The 20,188-nt window shown below is 38.6% G+C and overlaps 1 protein-coding gene across 1 annotated transcript in view; it reads right to left on the reverse strand.

Annotated features, from left to right (window-relative positions):
• Window positions 1-20,188, reverse strand: part of LOC122654339 (pentatricopeptide repeat-containing protein At4g04790, mitochondrial-like) — a 143,968-nt gene that overhangs the window by 104,983 nt on the left and 18,797 nt on the right. Inside the window, exons 4-5 of the mRNA XM_043848396.1 lie at window positions 3,979-4,158; window positions 2,538-2,602 (exon numbers count right to left, since the gene is read on the reverse strand). Of these exons, the coding sequence (XP_043704331.1) occupies window positions 2,538-2,602; window positions 3,979-4,158 (245 nt within the window). The remainder of the gene's footprint in view (window positions 1-2,537; window positions 2,603-3,978; window positions 4,159-20,188) is intronic.

Below are 20,188 nucleotides of genomic sequence, written 5' to 3' on the forward strand. Positions count from 1 at the left end.
ATCTCATATTATAAATAAAGTGGTGGCCTTTGTCATCTTGACAAGTCATTCTATTCTTCCAACTCTCTTCTCTTCTTCTCTAAAATTCTTGCGATGAGGATGTTGAGATGGATGAGTGGCAAAACTAGGAAAAAAAAAAGTAAGGAATGATCATATTAGAGCTGATTTAGGAGTAGCTCGTATACATGATAAGTTACAAGAAAGTCGTTTGAGGTGGCATGCCCAAGATCAATGGAAGCCTTTGGATGCTCCAACACGGAGGAGTGATTTGATTCAGATTGAAGGAACTGCAAGAGCCGGAGGCAGACCTAAAATGACCCTACGAAAATTGGTGAGGAAAGACATGCATAGCTTAGGCATTGTATCAACTATCAAGTATGACCTCGAATAGAACTGATTGAAGGGCAAGGATCCATGTAGCCGACCTCATTTAGTTGGGATAAGGCTGAGTTGTTGTTTGTTTGTTTGTTTGTTTGTGTTATGCATATCCGGCATTAATCTTTTCTTGGGAATACAAGATACCTTCAACAAAAATTGTAATCTTAAGCAGAAATAATATTTCTCCAAATGGTCTCATAGGGAAAAGGTCTTCCTTGGTTGGGGTTAAACATAGAACAATGAGAAAATTGTTGGAAGAGGGGGCTGTTATGTGGATATTAATAACATGATCTCATGTTGTAGAGAAAACCCAATTGCCAAAAGCCAAATTCATCATTCCTATAGTTTTGACACTAGTAAATTGTTTGAATAGTTCAAAACTTTCATTAGCATTTCAGCGTTGCTGATGTGACAATACAACTACGATACTAGTAGGTGGATATGTTTTAATAACTGTTCAACCCAGCCATGTCGAATCATTCAACCAATTCCTAGGAGGACAATCATGTCAACAAGTAGCTCAATTGCTCAATTAATCAAGTTGGCTTTCGGTTCAGGTGGGTCACTAGGTCATGACTCAAGGTTCCCCCAATTACGGTTTTGAACCAGGATTTCAACTCTAGTAGAAACCGAATGTATCATCGAAATATGCAAAATGGGCTCTAAATTTGGTCCATTTCGAATGTCAACTCGAAATGGCCATTTTGGTGGCCAAATGATGGAATTTTGCCTTGAAACTTCTTGTATTGCCTATTTAAGCATGTTTCCAAAAGTTCAGATCATTATATTGAAAGGACAAAAAATAACCAACATGATAGTTTGGCTTTAGACCCTAGGTTGCTAGTGTACGTCGCCTATTGTATCTTTTCCCTTATATAGCCTGTTTTACACATAATTGAGTCCTATAACATACAATATTCAATAAAAACAAATGAAATATGCAATTGGAATCAAAAAACATAAAATTGGAAAACGTTACACAATTAACAAACTGTCAGATTATTTTACATTACAAATCCACAATAAATTGCCAGAAAGTGTAATCATAGACAATAAGCACAAATGTACAATATATTATAACTTTACAACAATACAAATCAATGCCACATACTATTACATGGAATCTCATAATCACTATCTGCCTCTGGGACCAGTGGAACCGAGACTCGGACTCGATGAAAAATGCTGGCCACATCATACCATGCATGAAGAAACACTCAAAACAGAGGCGCAGTCGAAGTGTGTTACATGGGCTATTTTATATACCTCATTGTGTTGTTTTGGCAAAATGGCCAAAACATTTCAGTCATTAAGGAGTAGTTCTTGGGAGTTTCTAGAACAAAATTTGAAAGCGAAAACCCCTTCTTTATCTTTATTTGGTGTAACTATTTGAGCCGAATGAGGGGTATTTCGACCGAAATTACGGTCAAAAACCTTGTAAACATTCTGAGTTCAGGGTAATTTCATTTCAACCAAGGTTGAAGCCGAGATAAGTCATCGAAATTTCAGTATGGCAAACACAATACACCAAATAAAGGAAAATATCTGAATTTAGATCCAGAGGCAAGAAGATCTTTTAAGTCTGATATCAAGGGCATTTTGAAGAGTAAATTCTTAAAGAAGTTGCAGATCTGGGTTCAGACATAGAACTCCCAGTACTGCACGGATATGTCAAGTCTTGGTAACTCTTGGACCACTAGAAACAAAGACAATTATTGAAGATCCAAGTACCTTTTGCTGGACGGGAACCCTCAAACGAGTTAATTGGGAGATGGGGGGGCACATCTCCTTTGGAAGGTTAGTTAGGAGAGAGCCAGGACTATTTGGCCTGATGGGGTACACCCTCCAAAGACAAGAAGCATGCTCAAGCCCCAAGATAATTCACAATATGTCTTGTTGCCAGGATCTTTGCATATCCCACCAGGACCCTGAATCAAGCTCTCACATCTCAGAGGTGAAGGATAACAGCTATGGGATGATCTATAATGCATCAGTATTGAACTTCCAAAGACTCAATATACAGTAAATCACAATTAATGCAACTATAGATTACTATAGTCAAGCAAATAACTTGAGTTTTTCATCCAACAGAAATGATTTAACACCCATAACCATGGCCTTAAGGACATTACCAGCCATGTTCATAAGAAGTTCCTCACCGCTAAATTTGGCATGCTAGTAGCATAGTAATAGATGAAGTCTGACATATTTTTCGCTCCAGGTTCTGCGTCTACCAAAATAACAACATCAATTACTCAGTGTTCGTATGAATCACATGTTTCAAAAACACTCTTACAACCATAGTTGTCATGGCGTCGCCATGGCGCCGCCATGGCGTCCTGGCGCTGGGAGAGGTGGCATATCGAGCTACGCCATGGTGGATGTAAATATATCGTTCGATATGGCTTCCATGGCAATGCCATACCACAATATGTTGGCATATCGGTCGATATTTGTACATATAAAAGTTAGATTTAAATATTTTTTTTTTTAAACCATTTAATAGCTTAGATGCTTTGCTCCAAATCACACACACTGAAGAAAGACTATTCCTATCAAGCTTCAATAAACAGGTTAGCCTATATTTTCAATTTTTCATACTTTCATGAATTAAACCATAGTGGATATTTCTATACAAAATGGAGTATTTGACAGGTTAATCTATATTTTCAATTTTTCATACTTTCATATACACTAATGGATATTAGTTACACTTTCATGAATTAAACCATAGTGGCATAGTATATTAGTAGTAGTGTAGTACACTTTCATGTTGATTTTTGATGTTATAGGACATATATTATAGCATACTAAATGACATTAAAAATACAGAAAATAAAAAATTAAACATGGTCGACATGCTCGCCATGGCAACGCCATGGCGGGCGACATGTCGATATATCGACGTGACACCCTTCCACCGACTTGGATCGCCGTGACGCCGTGACAACTATGCTTACAACTCAGTACATATGCCATAAAGAGGCCGTACCACCATGCAAGCCCCTCTTTCACAAGGTCCCAGGAGGGATGGATGGGAGATGGTCCCAACCTTTGGCATTTTTGCACAAAGTGGCAACTCTCAAGACTTGCCTCTTCATGCTGGCAGCTCAAGCATTTTACCGTCACACCAAGGGACGGCCCTCAGAATGTATATTGTTAAACAGGAAAAAGTTGATGAATTATTTCTATAGATTCAATTCTCCCTATTTTTATCTTTTTTTCTTGGGGTGGGGGGAGATAAAAGAAATGTATCTATAAATTTTAAAGCAAGAAGCCCCATGTAAGAAAAAAAAACATAGCCGAAGTGCAGAAGAAAAGCAACTGCTAGGGCTCCTTGATGACCACTGAGGAAACAAGACCCCAGACTTCCTTGATGGCCCTGTCTGTCAGATGGCAGCTTAATTAGGATATATGAGTCCACATCACTATGTAATGGGTAAGTTACATGTTTCATCATGTGGGTAAGGTTGTTTCCCTCCAACCAATCAAAATAAAAAGTTGACAGCTACGGTTTTTGTTCATCCCAAAACAGGCCTTCAATGCATTTTAAAATATAACATAGACCCTGGCATAATAAGAATAAATAAATGAACATACCACAGGTTTTGAATGCCAAAATGAACTTTTCAGCAAGGTTCTCTAGTAATAGCCTCCCTAGGGACTTGAAGAAACTAGCAATGTAGTGCAATGATGAAATTTTTGTTATGTCCAGAATTTCTGATAATTGCAAAACCTCCTTCAATCTGTCATTTTCGCACAGTGCCAACAAATAGTTTTCTGTCACATGAGCAAAATCTTGTGAGAATTCTCATTATAGCTGAAGAGAAAGCTGTGACAGCTTACACCAAAATAGAAGATATTGCATAAGAATCAAATAGTACATAGAGGAATGATTAATTAATAAAATTTCTGGTTCTTCCTTTTTGGTCCATGTATTTCTTTGTTCAAATTAATAAATTTACTTATTGTTGCTTATCAAAAAAAAAAAAAAAAAAAAAAAAAAAAAAAGAGGAATGGTTTAATGGGATCTATTTTGAAGATCTATGTTGCCCTGGGCGATAGATAAACTTGCATTCATATATAACTTATGCAAGTATCATCACAAAAGATTAAATTTGATTTCTGTGCACTGAGAAGCACCTTGATGTGGTAGTGGAGGAACATGGGCACCAAGGTGACTTGACCACATAAGATACCATTGGAAGACATTGTTATTAATATTATCAAGGAATATTGCTATGAAATAACAACATTAATTAATCTATCATTTAGTTAACATCCATTGTGAAGCCTCAATATTAATGAGAGTTGATCAAATGTAATTTCTCATTTTGGACTAAGTAAATTATCCCAAAGTGTATTAAATTAAGTGGGAAATGTTTTCTAAAATGTGGTAAAATGGTTTATGTTAACAACAGTACTAAGGCTGAATGCTTGGATAATCAATGTGATTACCAAGCCCTTTAATTTATAATAAAATCGAAGAGGGCAAAATTACAATAAGCCCCCACAAAACCGACTCTAATGAATGAGTCGGCTATGGGGGGGAAAATCCCAAAATACCCTTGCGGGTAACATAACTCAACACTCCCCCTCAAGTTGGTGCATAGATACCAGTATATCACACATGCCCAACTTGGAAAAATTAGGATGAAACAATTTTCCACTCAGTCCTTTAGTGAAGACATCAGCCAACTGATCGCCTGATTTCATAAGGCATACAAATCTGTCCATTTTCTAACTTTTCCTTGATGAAATGTATGTCAATCTCCACGTGCTTGGTAGGGTCATGCTGCACAAGATTATGGGCAATGCTAATTGCTGCTTTGTTATAGCAATACAACATCATAGGGAGACAAACAGGAACACCAAGGTCTTGAAGTAAGCTTTGAAGCCATAGTAACTCATAGATTCCTTGTGCCATAGCGCGGAATTCTGCTTCAGCACTAGACCTTGTCCCAACATTTTGCTTCTTGCTATGCCACGTGACAAGGTTACCTCCTACAAACGTACAATAACCTGAAGTAGACTTCCGATCAGGAGAACCACCCGAGTCAGCATCAGTGTAGGCCTCAATACGAAGTTGATCATGTGGAGACAAAAGAACCCCTTTTCCTGGAGCTGACCCAAGTAATGAAGAATGCGAAGAACAACCATATGAGTGGAGTAGGGATCATGATGAACTGACTGACCAGACTCGATGCAAATGCAATATCTAGTCTAGTATGGGAGAGGTAGATCAACTTTCCCACCAATCTGTTAGAGTTACTAGAACTTATGTTCTAGGGATACTTTAGGAACTAGACTTTATCTAGTTTCCTGATATTGTAATTTCTCCTTTTTTACCTTTTTACCTTTTACCTCCCTAGAGGGGTTGGATGTAATATGTTTAGGGTTGTTAGTTGAGTAATACAGGTGTGGAGAGAATCATCTCACACACAAGCATTACAACCGAACTCTTCTCCCTCCTTCTCTCTTGTCTTCTTGTTCTTCTCCTCCTTCCCACTTTCTCCTTCAACTTCCTCTCTTTCTATCACTTACATCTACAACATAAAACTCAACTTGGTATCAGAGCATACAGGTTTGAGAGTCGTATTTCCCTTTTCGTGCTCTGTTTTTTTCTCTCTCTTTGGAATCCATTATGCCTCAAGATTCCAAAGAAGAGACATCTATGTAATGTAGCTCTAAATAGGAGGCAGTCCTACTAGAGGCCAGGTGTACAAGGGTTCTGAAATTGACCAGCCGATTGGGGCAAAGTAGGCTGATTTGACTCAAAATTAGGGTTAGGTAAGGGGAATGAGTGAATGTGAAATAGGATAATGATGGGCAGGTCTAAAGGAAACTAATGGTATAGGTTTTAAATAGATTTAAACAAAAAATTAAAAATTCTGAAATTCTAGGGTTAGGGTTAGGGTTTCGGGTTTTGGGTTTTAGAATCTAGGTTGAAATTAGGGTTTAGAGTGGTATTTTGGGGCTGGACTTGGGGTCGAGTTTCCCAAACAGTGAGGGGAAAGCGCCACTGAAGCTTGAAGGGGAATGGATGGCTGGAAGGATGATTTCTGAATTTTTAGGTTTTTTTGGGTTTTATGTGAGTGAGGGGATTAGGGTTTTTGATGGACAGTTGAGGCTGCAGGTTAGGCCGAGTGGAGGGAGGGCAGTAAGGGATCTGTGGTTAAATTTTGGATGAAAACTAATGAAGGATGAAGGCTGCACAGGTTCTAGATGAGTTAGGGTTTAAGGGAATTCAAGTAGAATAAAATAAAAGGAATGAAGGGATGGGCTGTAGAGGGCTAGGAGAAGAAGGGAATGACTGTAATTGATAATTAACTTACTAGATTGAGCAGGTCTTCAATGGAGGCAGCAGATATGTGATAGAACCACTTTCCAGCTGAAGAAGATCCTCCCAGCCGTCACGGCGTAAGGAGTCAATTGGATTCCACCAATCCCTTTCCACCTTGAGATCCACAAGGATGCACACTCACAAAGGAGCAAGGAGCAGCAACAATGGCAGCCAACAAGCAAAGCTCGGTTTTTTTTTTAATTCAAAACTGTGAGTGAGCCTCCCACGTTTTCTAATTTTATAATAGAGGGCCAATGGCCAAATCCTAGTACAAAATAACCTCTCCCTTGATAAATCATGGAAGGGAAGGAATCAAAATTAAACCTAATAACTCAAAGCAGTAAAATGACCTATCTACCCCTTATAACTTAAATTTAAAGACACTTAGCTAAATAACTTAAATTGACCCAATTGAACCAATTGGATGCAATCAATTTAAACCGGTTCAATTTAACTAACAGAAAATAAACTAATTATGGAATGGAAATACTAGAATGTAAACCTAAGCTATGGCTCCCTAACTAAGCCCTAATGTCAGGACTTCTTATTCTTCTTCTTCTTCCTACTTGGTGCTGCATCACTATGTGAAACAACTATTTAGGTGTTGTAGGAGTATGGAATAGGTTCCTTATAACCTATTTAGATGTTTGAAGCCAGCCTTTGAGCTCTATTGCAGTTCTCTTGAAGATATGAAGCTGTTTTGAAGACTTGAAGCTGCTCCTAGCTTTTCTGCCAGTCAACAGTTGCAGGTCCAAGTTCTCTCTCCTTCGGCATGTTTTTGGTCTTATGGATGGACCATTAGAATCGCCCAAGGGTGCTGGTTATGCCCCTGCTGTTCCTTTTTAGCTGCTTGAAGAAGTCCCTTGAGTTTAGCTCAGTTTTGTGAAACCTAACAGGGTAAAGCCGATTCCTGTTTCCCTTTTTCTCTTACATTTGGTCTGCAATATATGGCTCTCTTGACTAAAACCATACTATGGACAGTCTTGGCAGTATGTTTTGAGTTTGCTTGAGTTGGTATTGTTTCTTGGAAAGAGCTAAGGTGGATTTTACCTTAGTCTATGCTGTTTTTTCTTCCCAGCTGGATATTCTCTTTGTGTGGGACCGCATATTTGGGTTGAGTGTGCACTTCCCATCTTATTTGGATACTTAAGTGTATGGTCAAGTGCCATTTTCCTTACATTGTGGGTGATTCTGATGTCTCCGGGCTTGGTTCGGCTGATTCACAGCCCACTCTAGCAGCTCCTCAGTTGGTTTATGAGAGCACCCATCTACAAATTTCCTTTGTGAAGCTTGATGGCACTAATTACTTGGACTGGTCACACTCTGTGAAGCTTTCCCTTAGGAGCAAAGGGAAACTTGGGCACATTACAGGTGCTATTAAAGCCCTAGAGCTTGGTTCACCTACCTATGAAAACTGGGAGACCGAAAATTCTACAGTTATGACATGGTTAATCTTCGCCATAAGGCCAGAGATTGGGAGAAGGTTTATAAGAAAAGAAACTGCCAAGGCAATCTGGGATAGTGTCTCCCAGACCTTTGATAGAGTGAGTGACTCTGCCAAGGTCTATCAGCTTCACCAAAAAATTAACTCAATGAGGCAGGGTGACAAGACTATTTCTGAGTACTACAATGCTTTTCTTAGTCTTTTGGAGGAGTATGACAACTACAGGGATCTTCAATTGACCAACCCAGAGGATGAAGCAAAGGTGTATCGGACTCTTGAAAAGGAGCGTGTCTTCACTTTACTTAGTGGTCTGAACCCTGACTATGAGCCAATTAGGCTCCAGATTTTAGGCCATTCCCCTTTTCCATCTCTTAGTGAGGTCCGTAGTCACTCACAAAGTGAGGTGACTCGGCGTGTTGCTACCGAACCAACACCAGCATCATCTCTTGAGAGGTCAACTCTCAATTCAAGTTATTTCCGAGACACCCGTGGAGGTGGTAAAGGCCAAGGGCCTAACCATGAAGTAGATAGAGCAGTGGAGACAGTTGGTGCCAGTGGAGTTGGTAGAGACAGGTTTAAATGTGATCATTATAGGAGGACTGGGCACACCAAGGATAGGTGTTGGTCTCTCCATGGTCGTCCTCTTAGCACACGAGGTCGTGGTGGCCGTAGAGGGGGAGCTAGAGCACACTCTGTGATGACTGAGATAGATGCTATACAGGATGACTCCACTTTGGCAGATGCAGTGTTTCACAGGGTCATGTCATAGCTGAGCACATTTCCTGCACCTACAGTGGCCAGCTCTTCTTCATCCTCAGCCTTGCAGGTCTCCACCTCAGCTTCTACTGCAGCCCAATCTTGGGTCATTGACTCTGGTGCCACTGACCACATGACTGGTACATCCCATTATTATGATTCCTATACCATTTGCTCTAGTAAGGATAAGATTAGGGTAGCTAACGGCTCCCTTTCCTCCATATCTGGTAAGGGTAGTATCCCTGTTACATCATCTATTTCCCTTACTTCCGTTCTTCATATCCCTAACCTTACACTTAATCTTTTATCTGTGAGTTACTTGACTAAATCTCTGAACTGTTGTGTCACATTTTTTCCTTCTCACTGTCTTTTTGAGGATTTGGTAACAAAGAGGATCATTGGTAGTGGACATGAGGAACAAAGCCTTTACCTTTTTTATCCTTTTTTGCCCACAGCTCAGTCTTATATGTGTGGACGTAATTATAGTAGTTCTGTGGAGTCTGTTAAGTTATGACATCGTCGTCTTGGCCATCCATCTTTTGTTGTAATGAGAAAACAGTTGCCTCACATATTTTCTTCTATTGCTTCTTCTCATGTTTTTCAATGTGAACCACGTATGTTTGCCAAACATTGTCGTTCTTCTTATCCATATCATGGTAATAGAACTGCTGCTCCTTTCCATATTGTGCATACTGATGTTTGGGGACCTTCTCCTACTACCTCTCTATTTGGCTATCGTTACTTTGTGCCATTTGGTGATGATTTTTCTCGTGCTACTTGGACTGTTCTCATGAAACATAAAAATGATGTTTGTGATGCATTTCAGAATTTTTGTTAGATGATTCTTACTCAGTTTAATACTCGTATCAAAATTGTTTGGTCTGATAAAGGAGGAGAATACATGTTTGGTGGCCTCCAAGCCTTCTTTACTAACAATGGCATTATCCATCAGTTTGCGTGTGTTGACACACCCCAACAAAATGGGGTTGCTGAGAGGAAAATTCGCTATTTATTGGAAGTTACCCGTAGTCTCTTGTTTGGCATGCATGTTCCCAAGACCTTCTGGTCTGCAGCTCTTCTTACTGCTTCCTTTCTCATTAATCGCATGCCTACCAAACTTCTTGATTTCAAATCTCCCTTAGAAATCATATCTCCACAGGTTTCTGCTTTCTCTCTTCCTCCTAAAGTCTTTGGCTGTGTTTGCTATGTGCATGTTAACAAATCACATCGTACTAAACTTTATCCCAAAGCTCTCAAGTGTCTCTTTCTTGGGTACTCTTCTACTACCAAAGGTTACAAGTGCTATCACCCATCTTCTCGCAAGTGTCTCACCTCCAAAGATGTCACTTTCCTTGAGTCTATCCCTTTCTTTGCACCATCTCAGCATCCTCTTCAGGGGGAGAATTGTGGAAGTGAATAGGCTACTGATTTCCTTCATTATCCTCTACCTATCTCTCCCTTTATGCTTGACATTGGAAAGCACAGGGCTGTGGATATGGATGTGAATACAGATTTGGTTGTTGACAGTGGTTCTGGTAAGGAGAAGGATTACCACATTAAATACAAGAGAGGTGAAGACTTGCATAATGAAGGAAAGAAGACCTACCAAGAGTCCTCTCTGGATCCAGATCTGCATCCTGAGATTCATTCTCCATCAGGTGACATCCCTTCTACTCCATCTGATTTTGACCTTCCTATTGCTGTTAGAAAAGGGAAAAGAGCTTGTACTAATCCTATAGCCCAGTTTGTCCCCTATGATGCTCTTTCTCCAACAGGTCTTGCCTTTATTACTGCTCTCTCTACTGCTTCTATTCCTAAGAATGTTATTGATGCTATGTCTAACCCAAAGTGGAGACAAGCTATGTCTAAGGAGATGATGGCACTTGAGAAGAATGGTACTTGGCAATTGGTGGATCTTCCCAGGGGACGTGTCCCAGTTGGGTGCAGATGGGTCTACACAATCAAGTATAAATCTGATGATATTGTTGAGAGATACAAAGAAAGGTTGGTGGCCAAGGGGTACAGTCAAGTCTATGGAATTGACTATCAGGAGACATACACTCTTGTGGCTAAGCACAACTCTATAAGAGTTATTTTATCATTGGTTGCCAATAAGGATTGGCCATTATATCAGCTGGATGTGAAGAATGTCTTTCTTCATGGAGACTTGAAAGAGGAAGTGTACATGCAAACCCCACCAGGCTTCAAATTGCCTTCAGCTGAAAGGACAATGTGCCTCCTCAAGAAGGCACTATATGGCCTCAAACAATCACCAAAGGCATGGTTTGAGCGCTTCCGGCAGGCTATTCTGAAGAATGGATATTCCCAGAGCCAAGTTGACCACACCCTCTTTACCAAGCGGGGCAATGGTACTATCACAGCCCTCATTGTCTATGTTGATGATATTGTGGTCACTGGAGATGATACAACTGAGACAGATAAACTGAAAAACTACTTGGCTCAACAGTTTGAAATCAAAGATCTGGGTCCCTTGAGGTACTTCTTAGGAATTGAAGTATCAAAGACCAAGAGAGGAATCAACATATGTCAACGGAAGTTTGTTCTTGACTTGTTGACAGAGACAGGGATGTTAGGATGCAAACCAGTAAATTCTTCAATTGAGCAGAATCACAAAATAGGAGAAGATTGTGGTCCTTCTCTTGTTGATGCGGGAAAGTACCAGAGACTAGTAGGGAAGCTTATCTACCTCTCTATGACTCATCCAGATATCTCTTATGCAGTGGGAGTGGTAAGCCAATTTATGCATGCCCCCAAGAGTAGTCACTTGGATGCTATGTATCGCATCCTCAGATATTTGAAGTCTTCTCCTGGGAAAGGACTGTTATATGCCAGGTACAATCACTTGAGAGTGGAAGGTTTCACTGATGCTGACTAGGTTGGATCCATCACAGATAGGAGTTCTACCTCTGGTTATTGTACATTTGTGGGAGGAAATTTAATCACATGGAGGAGCAAAAAAAAACTTGTTGCGACCAAATCTAGTGCAAAGGCAGAATTTAGAGTTATGGCTCATGGAGTGTGTGAACTCATTTGGTTGAAACGATTGATTCAAGATTGGGGTTTGGCACTGAAGATTCTATGAGGCTCTACTGTGATAACAAGGCAACTATCAGTATTGTTCACAATCCAGTGCAACATGACAGGACAAAACACATTGAAGTGGACTGACACTTCATCAAGGAGAAGATAGACTCTGGCTATATTTGCACTCCTTTTGTGAAGATTGGTGATCAACTGGCAGACATTTTAACCAAGGCACTTGCCTCTCTTCAGTTTGGTACTCTCCTATGCAAGGTGAGAATGCATGACATTTATTCTCCAGCTTGAGGGGGAGTGTTAGATTTACTACAATTTATGTTCTAGGGGTACTTTAGGAACTGGACTTTATCTAGTTCCCTTATATTGTAATTTCTCTTTTTTTTACCTTTTTACCTTTTACCTCCCCAGAGGGGTTAGATGTAATATGTTTAGGGTTGTTAGTTGAATAATATAGGTGTGGAGAGAATCATCTCACACACAAGCATTACAATCGAACTCTTCTCCCTCCTTCTCTCTTGTCTTCTTGTTCTTCTCCTTCTTCCCTCTTTCTCCTTCAACTTCCTCTCTTTCTATCACTTACATCTACAACATAAAACTCAACTCAATCTCTGATAACGGCCCTTATCAACAGGTTCACCATTTTTTCCTTTAGACGAGTAGTAGCTTCCAAAGGAGTATCACAAGGATGATAACCCAATAAACCAGTCTCAGAGAGGAGATCCAGGACATACTTCCTCTGAGAAAGAAAGATGCCTTTGGAAGAACGAGCAACTTCAATCCCGAAAAAGTACCTTAGCTTTCCTAGATCTTTTATTTCAAATTCTCGTCCCAAGAGAACTTTCAATCAGGAGATCTCATCTCCATCATTGTCGGTCACCACTATGTCGTCAACATAGACTATGAGAACAGTAACCTTATCTCCACACGTTTGATGCATGGAACTAAAACTCGCGAGATCTCAACGAAAATCTCGCTTTTTCGTGAGCTCGAGACAAGATCTTAGGCGATACCATTTATTACCCCATCTCGGCGAGATCTCGTGGTTTTGGTCATCTCGATGGGAAATCTTGGTATACAGACACCTATTTATGCAAACCTTGGTATACAAATACTTATTTATGCCAGAAACTAGGACAGAAACTTATCTATGCCTAATTGGATTTGTTGGAAAGCTTTGTTTTGAAAGCTTTCCAACAAATCCAAGATTGCTTAAATCTGATTTATATTGAATGAGTTATGCACCAATCAAACTTAATTTGGTGTGCGCGAATGCTATCAAAATCGCTCTGAATGAAAATATTTTTTTGGACATCAAAACAAATTAATATTTTACCGCACTTTTGGTTTTTAGCAATGTTTTACCATATTAAGATTTATATGGTAATTTCATTTACTTAAGATATTATTCATAAATAAGAAAATACCCTCTATTTGAATCCAATAAAAATAGTTAAAAAATAAAATTCCAAAAAAAGTCAACCCCCCAGTTCAAGAACAAAAACTGGATTTTCAGTGATAAGTGAAATTTTAAACTTTCAAATGCTGGATTTTATCTCAAATCTAAAAATTCTATAAATCTTAATATGGTAAAACATTGCTAAAAACCAAAAGTGTGGTAAAATATTTATTTGTTTTTATATATAAAAAAATATTGTCATTCAGACCGATTTTGACAGCATTTGCACAGATCAAATAAGGTTTGACCGAAACATAATTTCTTCAATATAAATCAGATTTAAGCAATTTTGGATTTGTTGGAAAGCTGGTTTTGTGCTCTAACTAATAAAAAAAGTCTCATGTAAAACTAAAATCATTTGACTAGTCAAACTTCTTAGAGAACAAAAACATCTCTCTAAATCAAGAGCAATTTAATTACTTATAGATAAGATCATATTTTCTAAGAACAGTATAAACCAAATGTGAGGACTAGTATAAACCAAATGTATGTTTTGATTGTTTCAAACTTCTAATAGCTTGCTTCTTCAATTCAGCTATCTTCTAGTTTTGTGCTGGTTTTTTATGACTTGTTGTGGCTTAATTGATTTTTTATGACTTGATGTGACTTAATGTTATTTTTTATGACATGATGTGGCTTAATGTTGATTTTTTATGACTTGAGGTGACTTAATGTTGATTTTTTATGACTTGAGGAGGCTTAATGTTGGTTTTTGATGATATAAGGTATATATTGTAGCACACTAAATAATTTTAGAAAAGGGGGGAAATAAAAAAAAAAAACACTTCAGGTCGCCTTGTCTAAGTGCTTAGGCACCTCTCCACCGCCTTAGGTCGCCTTGCCACCTTGACAACTATGGGGGGTTGACTTTTTATCCTTTTAGAATTTTATTTTTTAACTATTTTTATTGGATTCAAATAAGGGATATTTGCTTATTTATGAATAATATCTTAAGTAAATGTTCATTTACTTAAATGATATTAGGCATAAATAAGTGTCTGTCCTGGTTTCTAGCATAAGTGTCTATCCTGATTTCCCACTACCTGAAACTCCTATTTGGACTTTGATTTTTCAAAATCTGATAGTGTAATTGTGTTTAAATGGCCCAAACTAGGTCTAAAACCCACCGAAACCAGCCATCGAGTTAAAAAAAAAACCCCAACTCGCTATTTGGCCAGGTCGAAACCTGTACTCGAGACGAGTTTTAGTTCCTTGGTTTGATGAACTGGGTGTGGTCAGCATTACTCTATTTGTACCCTACAGAAATCATGGCTTTATGAAAACTGCCAAACTAAGCCCGAGGAGACTGTTTCAGCCCATGTAATGCCCGCTTCAGTTTGCAGACTTTGCCATGAGTTTTGTCACATAAATAACTCATAAGGGTAAAATGGACATTTCCAATTAAACACTAACAGCAAACTAACACCGTCAGGTTTCAGGGGGTGTCAAGTAATTGTTTGAAATGTTGGTGATAATAAGCAAAATGGCCATAGTCTGGCGGGTATCCAAGTAATTTTCTCTAAATTTTATCAACAATGATCTGACTCATAGGCCTTCTGACAGATTGCACCCCCTGAACAGGAACCGGACTAGGATCTGGGGCAAGCTCCACTGGAACACCTTCAGAAGGAAGATCATGTATAGGTAGTGTCATAGGAACAGGTAGTATGACAGACACATCTTCAACACCCATAGAATCAATCTCCCCCTGAAGAGGTAGCGAGGGATAATAAGCAAGGTTTTATGGAAGACAACGTCCATAGTGACCAAGGTACGCTGGGTAGGAGGATGATAGCACTTGAATCCTTTCTGAGTAGCAGAGTAATCCAAAAGATACACCGAACACTACAAGGGTCAAGCTTGCCATGAGGGTAATGATTACGAGCATAGCAAACGCAACCAAATATCTTCGAGGGAACAACAAAGGAGGACCCGTGGAGAATATCTGCTGGGGCACGATCATCAAGGACACGAGTAGGCATGTGGTTCATCCAGTAGACAGTGGTAAGAACAGTGTCACTCTAGTATTGAGAAGGAACATGCCATGCAAACATAAGTGACCAAGCAATTTCCAGGAGGTGGCGATTTTTTCTTTCTGCAACACCATTATCGGTAGGAGTATCCACACAGCTGGTCTGATAAGGTATCCCATTGTCAGCCATATATGTTTGGAACTAACCCTCCATGTATTCTCTGCCATTGTCACTGCGTAGAATTTTCAAAGTGGCATTGAACTGGATTTGAACCATACGATGAAAGAGTTGAAAACAACCAAAAAACCTCACTCTTATGATGCATCATATATACCCATGTAGTGCAAGTATGGAAACCAATAAAAGTAACCATCTATGACCAGAAATGGACGCTTGACGAGCAAGACCCCACACATCAGTATAAACTAAAGCAAAAGGAGAAACACTTCTTTTATTCAAAGGGGAATAAGTGGAACGAATCCGTTTGGCAAAACACAAGCCTCATAGAAAACTCATCCTTATTACAATTTTTTACTAACTGAGGAAATAAAGAAAGCTAAAGTCCGATGGGGAGGATGTCCTAGCCATAGTTCGAAAACTCGCGAGATCTCGCCGAGTTTCTCAGTATTCCAAAATCCCGAGACGAGACAAAAGTCGAGAGAAAAAAGTCCAATATCTAGCCGAGATCTCGGCGAGATATCGGATCTCGGATATGGTTTCGGTTTCAACCCATTTTTTTAACCCACCTAACCTCTCTTTTATCCACCTAACTCGACAGAACTCACATATCTCGGCGAGTTCTGTCCAGAAACCTCAAAATAGCTCTATTCTACTCTTCTTCTCCCAAAACCTCTCTTTCACTTGATTTATTTGATGGATTGCAAGCTTTCAAGGGTGATTCAGCTGGCAAACTGAAGATTCAACTCCACTTTTGCAAGATTCACCAAGTATTTGAAGGATTTTTTAAAGGTAAGCTATTTTTCCCCAAATTTATTTTTTTCAAAAAAAATTGTTGAAACCGTAGTAGATTCATGTCATTTTAAGTTATGTTACACAACTTAGGTCGATCTATCACTTGATGGAGTCCGAATTTTTTTATTATATTTTCTGCAAAAAAAAATGAATTTTTTGAAAAAAGAAATTGAAAAAAATAGGATGAATATTTATTGTTTAGATGTGATTTTCATATATGTTGCGCAACTTTGGATGCTCTACAACCTCATGGAGTCATTTTATTTTTTCACCCATTAAAAAAAATATTTTATTTTCCAGAATTAATAAAAATATTATTAAAATGTTTAAAATATATATAAAATTAATGAAAAATACCTGTTTTGTTGGAAAATTATGCACAACATATGTACATAATGTCCAACTTCAAATGGTGTCAAATACATCATTATGTTATAATATTTTATACTTTAAGGTATAATTATTTTTAATAAAAATTCTAAATATTATTTTTAATAAAAATTCTAAATATTATTTTTAATTAAGAAATAAATACTAAGGTTAGGGAATAAATAAGAGATAGCTATTTGATTGTTCTAGTAGCTTGACATTATGTTTAATATTTATGAATACAATACTTTAAGTCTTTAATACATTACTTTAAGTCTGTAATAGTTACTAATACATGTTTTTTTATGTAACAGTGTAAAAAATAAGACATTTCTTACACAATGGGGGATATAGCATGACTACATGGAGTCCCGATGTCCAAGGATAAAAAGAAGTCGAAGTGTAACTATTGTGGAAAAATTCTAAATTCTGGAGGACCAACTAGGTTAAAGCAACATTTGTCTGGTACAGGTAAGGACGTTGTCTCATGCCGAAATGTTCCGAGCTAAGTGAAACTGGCTATGGCACAAAACTTGAGAGGAGTACGAACAAAGAAAGCTGAGAGGGAAAGACAACAAATAGCTTTTGATGGGGTTGTTCTAGAGAGGCCCAGTGTAGAGATCCGTGGAGGAGATGATACTGAATATAGGCCTACACCTGGTGAGTACGAATCAAAGGCTGAATAGAGAATTTACCAGCAGACTTTGGTAGAGAGTAAACAAAGTTTGCATTATGAGAATGTGAGAAGATATGAGCAAGCAAGAGAAGCTGGTGGATCTGGCTCAGCTGCACCAATGCAAGAATTTGAGAGGAGGAGAAGCACTGACACGAGAAATCCCACGGCCCCCAGCCCGACCACGAGCACATTCCCCAGATCCCATTTTTTAGCAGGATCCATCTACCTTTAGGCAACAAGATGCCTACTAGCCAACCATCCTACAAGTGTTTGGTGGTAAATAAGAGGAAGCATGGAAAGCCTTAAGCAAGTTCATGTTATACAATGACATTCCAGCTAACGTAGCACAAGGAACATACTATAATGCATTCCTTGACGCTGCAGGGAGGGCTGGTCCAGGATTGAAGGGGCCTTCACCACATGAGTTATATAATGTATATTTGCCTCAAGAGGTAGAGGAGCTAAAAGGGTACATTGAGGGTCTGAAGCTGAGGTGGGACACATATGGGGTTACCCTTATGGCTGATGGTTGGACTGGACCTACTAGACAGTCCATTATCAATTTCATGGTGAGTTGTAATGGGAAGACAGTATTCTTGAAGTCTGTCGATGCATTGAAGCATGTAAAGGATGCATCATACTCAAGGATTTAAGTCTCGGACCGTATCGTATCGTCTCGGCCATTACGTCTTGGTATCGGTCGTGGTCGATACGATACAGGCCGAGACGTATCTTTTTTTTTTTAAATGCAAATGTCTCGACTGTATCGAGACGTATCGACCGAGACGTACTGATACGATACGATACGATCGATATCGATCGTATCGATACGTATCGATACAGCCGAGAGTTTTTAAAAATGTTATTTTATTCTATTTAAAAAACGATACGTATCGAGACGTATCGAGTCCTCTCGATATGTATCGATATGTATCGACCGATACATAACGATACATATCGAGACGACTCGATACGTATCGTTACTTAAAACCCACATGTCCATTTCATTTCTGAAAACCAGAAAGTCGAACTTTGAGCAGGCAACCTCTTTCCAGCTTTGAGAAACCCTTCAAAAAACACATTTAAACTTGGTTTTTGGGTAAGATTTGTTGAGGGCTTTCAATCCTTTGCCAAAAAACGACCCTAAAGCTAGTGAAATCACATCATTTGGTGCATCTAACAACCCACATTTGAAATCAAAAGCTGTTCTTGAAGGAAAAGGTAGTTTTTTGGAAAAAACTTGATTCTTTTGCTTAAATCTTTGATTGTTTGTATGTTTTTTGGTGTGAATCAAAGGGAATATGTTAAACTAACATAGAAATTGCATTCTTTGTATACATTTACAAAGATTTGACTTCAAATCCATATTTCTTTGGCATTTTTTACCCAAAACCGAAAAATTCCTTCTTTAAAATGATTTTTTTTTATTTTCTTCTCAAATTTAAAACGAATGCTAATGTATATAGTATATGTAGTACATTATGTATAGATCTATGACATCCCAACAAGATTATACATTTACCCTAAAATTCTTTTTTTTTTTTTTTTTTTTGGGTATTTTTTGAGTTTATAAAATACTTAAAAAAATGTAAAAAATCTGATTTTTCCATCTATACTCTTTCATTATAGTTTGATAAAATGTATAATTGGCTGAAATAGAATCAAAGACTTAGATTCATATGTAGTACATTATGTCATTTTTTTTTCATTATTTAAAAAATTAAATAGTGTGTAACTAGTTGTAGAAAATATAAAAATGTTTAAATATTGTTTAGGGCAACTTTGCTAGGTAGTAAATACATGAAAATGATGTAATGCATGACATGCATCATAATGTCTGTCTATACTTGTATAAATAATAAATTATTGATGTGTGGATTTGAATATTGTTTAATATATATCTTATAGTTTTTTTTTTTTTTTGGGTGAATAAAAAATTCATTACTAAAAGCAGCCCTCAAAAAGAAGGGAAGAAACAAGAGACAAGGACCAGCAAAAAAGGCTCAAACAGTGGAGCCCGCTGGCGTAACAGTGATAGAAGAAAGACCCCAGGATACAACAATGAATCTGTTCCTTGGGGTGTCAATACAAGTAGAGGGAGCAGCTAAACTAATTTTAGTTTTGATTTCAAAAGAGATGGAATCCCAAATCTGGTTGGTAGATCTCGATTTGGAGGTCCATTTCCTAAGATTTCTCTCCATCCAAATGTGGTTGATAGCCGCCGAGAAAGCCGATCTCCCAATCATATCACAGATAGTAGAGCCACCAAAAGTCATATCAACCCAAATCCACTCACGATCAAAAGGAAGAATCCTCCTGTTTGACGGCCAGCATTTGGAAAGGATGCCCTTCCAGATAGAGCGAGTGAAGGGGCAGCCAAAGAAGAGGTGATTTGTATCTTCAGTCCCATTCCAACAAAGGCCACAGTTGGGGGAGACCATAATGTGCCGGTGTCTGAGGAAAGCTTGCGTTGGGAGGCAATTGGATAAGACTCTCCAGACCGTGAAGCTGTGTCTTGGAATGTGGTGCTTGTACCAGACAAGTTTCCTCCAAGGGACAAGCGGAAGGCTAGATTTGACAAGGTCCCAAGCTGATTTAGTGCTGAACTTTCCCGAAGTGCTTGGCATCCAAGAGACAGTCTTCCCTGTTGAAAGGTCTTCTGGAGATTGTAGGAAGGAGAGCCCAAATAGAAGTAAGAGTAGGGGAAGTGGAGTCAGGGGGGTCCCATCCATCTTCATTTAAAATATCAGCCACCAAAGCA

Source organism: Telopea speciosissima, chromosome 3 (assembly GCF_018873765.1).
Source record: "Telopea speciosissima isolate NSW1024214 ecotype Mountain lineage chromosome 3, Tspe_v1, whole genome shotgun sequence".
NCBI lineage: Eukaryota > Viridiplantae > Streptophyta > Magnoliopsida > Proteales > Proteaceae > Telopea > Telopea speciosissima.